Source organism: Megalobrama amblycephala, linkage group LG16 (assembly GCF_018812025.1).
Source record: "Megalobrama amblycephala isolate DHTTF-2021 linkage group LG16, ASM1881202v1, whole genome shotgun sequence".
NCBI lineage: Eukaryota > Metazoa > Chordata > Actinopteri > Cypriniformes > Xenocyprididae > Megalobrama > Megalobrama amblycephala.
The window spans coordinates 28,255,505-28,265,085 of NC_063059.1; the positions used below are offsets into that span (position 1 = coordinate 28,255,505).

Genomic DNA, 9,581 nt, shown 5'->3' on the forward strand with positions numbered 1-9,581 from the left:
ATCCTGCTTTAGAACTGTTTGTGTTTAATTGTATTTAATTATCAAACTATAAGACTACTACCTAATGCCAGTATGCAACATGCTACTCAAAGTTGCAAAACCTCGGATTTAACTTAAGCAGAAGCTGATTTTCAAAATTGTGAGTGTCAAGCCTAGCTCTTTTGGGGCTAAAAATCAATCCTGCAATGCCTGAAACACAGGTGTCTGAAACACAGGCCAGATATCCATCCAACTCTTTGCTGGCTTCATGTGTTGTCTGTTTCAAAGAAGTGGAAAAAATCTTCATCATCAGATGAACTGTTGGCAATGGGTGCTCTTGATTCTGTGGCTGATTTTTGACTTCCTCCATTTTCTTCCACTGACTGTTATTCAGTGGGTACGGAAAGTATTCAGACCCCCTTAAATTTTTCACTCTTTGTTATATTGCAGCCATTTGCTAAAATCATTTAAGTTCATTTTTTTCCCTCATTAATGTACACACAGAATTGTTGACATTTTTGCAGATTCATTAAAAAAGAAAAACTGAAATATCACATGGTCCTAAGTATTCAGACCCTCTGCTCAGTATTTAGTAGAAGCACCCTTTTGATCCAATACAGCCATGAGTCTTTTTGGGAAAGATGCAACAAGTTTTTCACACCTGGATTTGGGGATCCTCTGCCATTCCTCCTTGCAGATCCTCTCCAGTTCTGTCAGGTTGGATGGTAAACGTTGGTGCACAGCCATTTTTAGGTCTCTCCAGAGATGCTCAATTGGGTTTAAGTCAGGGCTCTGGCTGGGCCATTCAAGAACAGTCACCGAGTTGTTGTGAAGCCACTCCTTCGTTATTTTAGCTGTGTGCTTAGGGTCATTGTCTTGTTGGAAGGTAAACCTTTGGCCCAGTCTGAGGTCCTGAGCACTCTGGAGAAGGTTTTCGTCCAGGATATCCCTGTACTTGGCCGCATTCATCTTTCCTTCGATTGCATCCAGTCGTCCTGTCCCTGCAGCTGAAACCCCCCCACAGCATGATGCTGCCACCACCATGCTTCACTGTTGGGACCGTATTGGACAGGTGATGAGCAGTGCCTGGTTTTCTCCACACATACCGCTTAGAATTAAGGCCAAAAAGTTCTATCTTGGTCTCATCAGACCAGAGAATCTTATTTCTCACCATCTTGGAGTCCTTCAGGTGTTTTTTAGCAAACTCCATGCAGGCTTTCATGTGTCTTGCACTGAGGAGAGGCTTCTGTCGGGCCACTCTGCCATAAAGCCCCGACTGGTGGAGGGCTGCAGTGATGGTTGACTTTCTACAACTTTCTCCCATCTCCTGACTGCATCTCTGGAACTCAGCCACAGTGATCTTTGGGTTCTTCTTTACCTTGCTCATCAAGGCTCTTCTCCCCCGATAGCTCAGTTTGGCTGGACGGCCAGCTCTAGGAAGGGTTCTGGTTGTCCCAAACGTCTTCTATTTAAGGATTATGGAGGCCGCTGTGCTCAATTTTTTTGCAACCTTGGCCAGATCTGTGCCTTGCCACAATTCTGTCTCTGAGCTCTTCAGGCAGTTCCTTTGACCTCATGATTCTCATTTGCTCTGACATGCACTGTGAGCTGTAAGGTCTTATATAGACAGGTGTGTACCTTTCCTAATCAAGTCCAATCAGTATAATCAAACACAGCTGGACTCAAATGAAGGTGTAGAACCATCTCAAGGATGATCAGAAGAAATGGACAGCACCTGAGTTAAATATATGAGTGTCACAGCAAAGAGTCTGAATACTTAGGACCATGTGATATTTCAGTTTTTCTTTTTTAATAAATCTGCAAAAATGTCAACAATTCTGTGTTTTTCTGTCAATATGGGGTGCTGTGTGTACATTAATGAGGAAAAAAATGAACTTTAATGATTTTAGCAAATGGCTGCAATATAACAAAGAGTGAAAAATTTAAGGGGGTCTGAATACTTTCCGTACCCACTGTAATTTCCAGATCAACAAAGAGTATAGAACCCAAGAGGCGACACTCTGATACTTTTTAGGCAAAATCACCAGATGGCGCTCCGGTAGCGCGGCCACCATTATGGGGTGAAAATACTAACTGGACCATTGAATCCTTCACATCTTATGCACCCAAAATCGGTGAATTTCACTGCCAAATCAGAAGCACAGTAGAACAGTTTTTTAAATTAAGTCACCAGTAAATTGTATAGCTCCTACAGTAAATGTTGTATTGTCTTATATACGTTTTATTTTACCAGTTGTGGAATCCAACCATTCATCCATCTGAGGTAATGTAGTTAGCCTACTTTATTGAGCATTTTCATTTTATGAAACTTACACATTTATTAATAGTAAATTAATAATTAATTAATTTAAGATCATCATGTTTGCAGCGAACAATATATTTCAGACCTAGTGGAGTAATAATAATAATATCTAGATCTGAACTGAAATAAGCTATTTTGTATGTTTTAATGGATCACGCTACAAACATAATGATCTTATGATCTGCTGTGTCCATTATCGCATAATTCCCACTTTTGCTTCAATGGAAATTAGACAACACTGCAAAATCAAGCTGTTATATTCATAGATTTATTGTCCAACATTCCCAATTTTTCTGATGCATGTCATAATTTAATTTCATATGTCGGTATTAATTCAGTGTTTATAAGTCTAATACTAATACTAGATCTTTTAAAGAGTTTTAACCCAAACTGACTGAGAGCAAAAAGTTTTTGTGAAAAAGTTTTTTTTTTTTTTTTTTTTTTTTAACAAAGCAGCTGATATTGCCATAGAAACTAGTGGACTGCCAAGTCGCCTTCACCCCAAAATGGCGGAAATGCAAGGCCGCTGCTGGCGCAGGTGTTGCAATGGAACATTCTGTTGAGTGTCGCTTCTTGTTAGTGTATATTCTTTGAGGTCAAGGTGCTGTGCATTGTGGTAATTGATGTGACATGACATCACTTCCAAAGGACCAATGAACATGTCTAACCAATTTCATGGGATGTGAAAATGAATCTCATTGAATAAATAACCTTTAAATTAAACTGGTCATCAGTGCAATTCGATTGGTTTGGTAATAGCAAAAGAAAATAGAATGAAGTGATCTCCAAAAAATAAGTACTTTTTGACTGTAAATAAAATTGTAAGGAGTAAAAAGTACTCTTTTTTTCTCAAAAAATGTAATCAAGTAAAAGTAAAAATCCCCAAAAATAATACTTAAGTACAGTAATCAAGTAAAATTACTCAAGTACTTTACACCTCTGCAAAAAACATATTTTTACATTCTATTCATTAAAGAATTCTGAAAAGAATCAATTAGTATTAGTATCAAAATTATAGTATCAATTTTCTATATATATATTAGTATCAATTTTCACAAAAATATTGGTCCATCTTTATATTGGGTGACTTCATTATGTATTCACATAAAAAATAAGTTCAATGTACTTATTGTGTTCATGTTGTTATTACAAAACACTTTTGCTGCTATTGAGGTTGGATACGGGTAAGGTTAGGGACAGGTTTGGTGGTATGGGTGGGTTAAAATGTAATTATATATGTAATATATGTACAGAAATGTATTGCAGATATAAATACATGCAGGTAATTATAATAATATAAGTACAATGTAAAAACATTTCTATATAAGTGCATTGTATCAAATGATTCATTTAAATGTTAGTACATAATAGTTAAAGACACTTAATATAAAGTGGGACCAAAATATTAATCAGCACAACTGTTTTCAACATTGATAATAATAATGTTTCTTAAGCTGCAAATCAGCATATTAGAATGATTCCTGAAGGATCATATAACAATAAAGACTGGAGTAATGATGCTGAAAATTCACAGAAATTAGTTTTTAATTGTAATAATATTTCACAATATTACTGTTTTTACTGTATTTTTGATCAAATAAATGCAGCCTTGCTGAGCACTTTTGAAAAAACATTTGTACGGTACTGTGTATTGTAGTGACCAAACACCACTCAATGATAGAGACCCATTTGTAGGATTTAATACATTCATCTTTCATATATGTGTTTTATTGTTCAAGGTATTTGAAATGAAATGGATTTGTACAGCATCATTCAGCTTCAAAGTTGAAAGTTATGCTTTACTCTTTGGCATACTGGCCAACAGCAACCAGTAAAGGGAAAAGCCAGTGCCTAAACAGAATCACAAAGAAAAAGAAGACTTGTTTTAATACTGTATGCACTTTATATAAACCAAAATAAGTAAGGTTTTGTACCTGCTAATGTGATGGTCATGGTCAAACGGTAGAGAAGGACGTCGGTAGTGCCTCCTTTAATGTGTACAGGCAGACCATTATCCTCCTGGAAATGTAGATAAAACATTTGACAAAACATTTGTATTAATTGAGAGGACTTTTAGTCATACAGAAGACAAAAATATGTTTGCAGTGGACATGTTTGTTTCTTCAGATATTATTGGATTCATCTCCATCTCTGTGCAAATGTAAGTCAGTGCACATTCCTTCTAAACTGATTAAAATTTTGTCGGAGTGTATTTTTGACATGACGTCAGTCTGAAATTCATTTACCAGGAAAACCTTCTGTTTATCCGGCACCTTGTTTTTCATTTGCCGGACTGTTGTGCTAAACGCCCGGGAGGCTAGACGTGGAAGACTCTGAAAGAGTGAAGGAGAAATAAACTCAAAGGACCAACAGACCTCAGCACAGTCTCATTACACTTTAAGGATGTGAGACATTAAAGTATTTTCAATTGTCTTCAGTCAATCTGAAATGGACAGTTTTATTTTTAACATCCCAAAATCCCAGATAATGTACACTGAAAGAATTTGGTGCAGAAGCACATTTCGCTCAGAAATTGCTAGTAAATTTCACAAACAATTGCAATGAAATGACAAGTAACACATTGAAATAAACATGACATTTTGAAGTAGAAAAACTGTAAAAGTATTTTCTTGTAAAACTTACTTCTATAATCTAGTTACAACATCAAAAAATAATTTTTACAGTGAAATAATGGTTCCACTTTATATTAAGTGTCTTTAACTACTATCTTAAATTAATCATTTTATGTAATGTGCTTATCTTGTACATATACCTAATATAAGGTGGGACCAAAATAATAATAGTAATTTACATCAGAAATCGTAATAGCATTTCAAAAAAATAACCTTTTATTTTCTATTCAAGTAATGCAATTTTTTTTTATGGGGACAGTTTCTCTTTCCCCGAAATTGGTGGAATTTTCCGTCATTTATGACAACACTTCCCTGCCATTCTCAGAATTTTCCGGCAATCCATATTTTCACTGTTATACGTAGGGGGTGCTATTACGCATCTTCTGAAAGAATACAGAATTTCTCCAAATCCAAAAACAAGCGAAAAAGAAGCAGAAACACGTGATTAGAGCATTGCTTACGCACATGTAAACCAACATGTGCATTTATTATAAACAGCATAAATCAAAACCGCCTTATGTTACTGAATGAAATGTCGACCCAGGATGAGGTATAGGACTGTGTAAGCTTTGGGGGTGTTAAAGGATTAGTTCACTTTCAAATTAAAATTTCCTATAGTGGATTTCAATGGCCTTCAAACAGTTGAAGTTCAAAATTACAGTTTCAGTGCAGCTTCAAAGGGCTTTAAACGATACCAGACGAGGAATAAGGGTCTTATTTATTGAAACGATCGGTAATTTTCTAAAAAAAAACAAAAAAAAAAACATTTTACACATTTTAACCATAAATGCTCATCTTGAACTAGCTCTCTTCTTCTTCTCTATTAGAATTCTCTATTAGAAGTCTATTACTGCCCTCCTCAGGTCAAAGTTTGAACTAAATTGTCATATACAATATGTTAGTACAAGTATATAACAGTTAGTTCAAACTTTGACCTGAGGAGGGCAGTAAGACACTTAGTAGTGAGCATTTATGGTTAAAACGCAGAGGTGTAAAGAGTACCTGAAAACCATACTTAAGTAAAAGTACTGATACCTTGCACCGAAAATGACTCCACTACAAGTTACAAGTAACCAATTCCAACACGACTTGAGTAAAAGTCTTAAAGTATCTGATTTTAACAGTACTTAAGTATTTTACTCATGCTGAATGGAGGCTCAGAGATGCACTAGTCCTGAGAGACATGCCAGTGAAAATAAGAAACAATTGATTTGTAAGATGAGAAATCAAGTTCATATTTTTTAAAATCAAAATAAAACTGAACATCTCAATGTTACAATAAATCAAGGTCGACACAACAGCCTCTTAAACGTCTACAAACTCTCAAGTCTCAGTTGAGCTCAAGTGCACAGAAAGGTCATAAATAAACCAATATCCTTCAAAACAGTCTTAGTGGATCAATAAAACAATGTTAAGTAGAATTAAATAGTCAAAGTCTACTGTACATGCTGGTTTGAGCCTCATCACCTGCTGCAGTCATTTCCTCATCTAATAAATCAAACATCTGCGAACAGCAACTACCTGCTAATGCACTCACATTCACATAAAGTAGCTTTGCTGACAAGTCTGTGTGAGTAAAGGCAAAATGCACAAGATATAGTCAACCTTCAATGCCCTTAGATGGCAATATTGCTTCTTTATATCAGAAACAAACTGCTGCAGAAAAAGTTAGCTGCCATGAAAAATTTAATGTGTAATTGCATTACTCATCACAAATGTAGTGGAGTGAAAATTACATTTACTTGTTCAAAAATGTAGTCAAGTAGAGAGTAAAAGTTGCCAATATCTTTGATACTCAGTACAACTACAAAGTAGCCAAAAAGATACTTGAGTACAGTAACTAATTACATTTACTAAAGTACTTTACACCTTTGTTAAAATGTATATAATTTAATTTTTTTTTTTCAGAAAATGAGAGATGGTTTCTCTAGATAAGACTCTTATTCCTCGTCTGGGATCGTGTAGAACTTTTTGAAGCTGCACTGAAACTGTAATTTTGACGTTCAACCGTTTGGAGGCCATTGAAGTCCACTATAAGGAGAAAAATCCTGGCATGTTTTCATCAAAAACCTTAATTTCTTTTCGACTGAAGAAAGAAGGACATGGACATCTTGGATGACATGGGGGTGAGTAAATTATCAGGAAATTTTTAATTTGAAAGTGAAATAATCCTTTAATAGACTTGATCTACTCCATCTTATGTTTTGATCATCGTTCCGAATCTGATCCGGATGCAGTCTATGACAAAAACACGATTTTCTCAGCTTTTTGTTTTTATATGAAACTTACCAACATTCAAGTGTTGATAAAAAAGAATGCATGAAGCTAGATTTTTTTTTTCTTTTGATATATATTCATGCAACAAATATTCTGGAGGAAATATTCTCATGATTATTTATTTTTTTTTGTAAAAATGAGCAAAAATGTTGGCACTAACTGGCAACTTTAAAAATAAAAATACTGGCAGGGAAAGAGTTAAATATTTTTTATTTATGACTATTTCTTATTAGATTAAGACAAGGTTCAAACAAATATCTGTTGAGGTTTCCGAATTTTAATATTTTGCTTATCTCAGGCACTCTGTACTCAGACAAGCACATGCTTGTTCAGAGAACTAAACCTTTTGATATGTTAGTAACATATTTTAAGTACGTCAAGAATGAAACATGTGAAAGGAATGTAACATTTTATGGTTCTGAAGGTCAGCTCAGTTCATGTGGCGCAGTTATGTGTTGTGGTTTTAGCCAATTACTGCTCACCAGCACCTGGAACAAACCAATCAGAGTGTAATACGCACTGATGGGTTGGCGTGAGAATGTCCCACCCCTTTTTACTTCACTTTCCACCAGCGTGTGTTTGTCTGCATGTAGGCATGCTAAATGTGGAGAGGCTAATGGTGAAATGACCTCCTGACTGTTCATGTAAAAAACAGTTGTGTCCGCTTCATATGAGGACACGTTTAAAGCAGAAAATGAAGACAAAAAGTTTACAAGCAAACTTCTGATCACTTTAATGCCATGTATAGTACTAGAATTTTATTAGTTTGATTTTTTTACTTTGATTAGTAAAAAAAGAAAAAAGATTTGTTTGCACAATCAAACAGCTTGGAATAAAAGGACAAACCGATGTTAGTTCATAAAGTGCGCTACAGTATCAGGTGACCTTTAAATGAGTCTTTTGTTTAGAGGTCATTTACAACTATCAGTCATTCAACAGCCACCAAAAATGCCAAAGTTTCAATCTTCACAACAACAAAATTACGAATTTTTTTCATATCAAAAATAAGACTACCATCTAATAACTAGTTTCCCAAACAATGCCTGCAGTACGATGGTCTGAGTATCGTTCTGTGGCACAGTTCCTGTTTCACAAGTATTTTAGGAGTAGATTCTTCCTGATCACACTTCTACAGCTGTTGGGTTGCTAACCATAGAGAAATAACGAAAAACAGCAGTGTATTTACCAGTAAATGCCTCATGTCCGACGCTGCTCTCTGTTAAGCTTGTTGATTCTTCTCTAGTCGGGGCCCTTACAAGGACACACACATATTGCAGTTTTTGAACCGGAGCCAAGTACGGTCAGGTGGGGAAAGACAACCCTGAACAGCCAAGCAACCAGCTGATTCAATACATACAACACTGAACTGCAGAAATAGTAGTAGTCATTTTTTCCTGTTTACAAAACATGTTAAAAAACTTAAACTATAATTTGTTACAAATATAGCCTATCCAAAAAGGTCATACACAGGGGTGCACATAACTTTTTTGGTCTGGTTCTCAAGGGAGAACCTGGAGATCTTGCTTGGTACTCACATCCTAAAAGCTGTCCTCATCACTCTCCTCCTGACTACTCTCTTCCCTATCTTGTTTTCTCTCAAACATGGTAGATGATGATAATTTTTTTTTTTTTTTTTTTTTTTTTTTTACTAACATTAAAGGGTTAGTTCACCCAAAAATGAAAACTATGTCATTAATGACTCACCCTCATGTCGTTCCAAACCTGTAAGACCTCCGTTCATCTTCGGAATACGGCTTAAGATATTTTAGATTTAGTCCGAGAGCTTTCTGTCCCTCCATTGAAAATGTATGTACGGTAGACTGTCCATGTGCAGAAAGGTAATAAAAACATCATCAAAGTAGTCCATGTGACATCAGTGGGTTAGTTAGAATTTTTTGAAGCATTGAAAATACATTTTGGTCCAAAAATAACAAACTACGACTTTATTCAGCATTGTCTTCTCTTCCGGAATCCTTTCCATTGAATTGATTCCATTGAACTGATTCCATTGAATTGATTCCATTGAATCCTTTCATCTGTCGGCGTTGGTAATGCACTTTTACGTCGTTGTTTTTGGCGATTAGGACATCCGTGACATGCACACTTACGCACCATTTAAAAAAAATATAGCAATACCAAAATACAAACAATGTAGAATAGCTTAAATACAGCGTGCATCTCCCTCAGACTGTAAATGAAGCTCGGGCGCACCGGATAACACGTCAGCAGCATCACTGCGGAGTCGTGAACCCGGATTGACAACAGACCCGGAAGAGAATACAATGCTGAATAAAGTCATAGTTTTTGTTATTTTTGGACCAAAATGTATTTTAGATGCTTCAAAAAATTCTAACTAACCCACTGATGTC

General features: G+C 35.7%; 1 protein-coding gene across 1 annotated transcript; it reads right to left on the reverse strand.

Moving 5' to 3' along the window:
• Positions 1-4,004: 4,004 nt before the first annotated feature.
• Positions 4,005-8,550, reverse strand: LOC125249323 (cytochrome c oxidase subunit 7A2, mitochondrial). The gene is made up of 4 exons (XM_048161596.1): positions 8,399-8,550; positions 4,549-4,635; positions 4,237-4,321; positions 4,005-4,153 (listed from the first exon to the last, which is right to left on the reverse strand). The coding sequence occupies exons 1-4, from the start codon at positions 8,411-8,413 to the stop codon at positions 4,095-4,097; spliced, it is 246 nt and encodes an 81-aa protein (XP_048017553.1). The 5' UTR covers positions 8,414-8,550; the 3' UTR covers positions 4,005-4,094.
• Between the last annotated feature and the right edge of the window lie 1,031 nt (positions 8,551-9,581).

Bases quoted from the DNA above. Each gene is read 5' to 3' on its own strand.
- LOC125249323 (XM_048161596.1), bottom strand. The intron at 4,322-4,548 runs GTAAATGAATTT...CTACATTTCCAG, and splicing joins ATAAACAGAAGGTTTTCCTG to GAGGATAATGGTCTGCCTGT. The intron at 4,154-4,236 runs GTACAAAACCTT...GATTCTGTTTAG, and splicing joins CATGACCATCACATTAGCAG to GCACTGGCTTTTCCCTTTAC.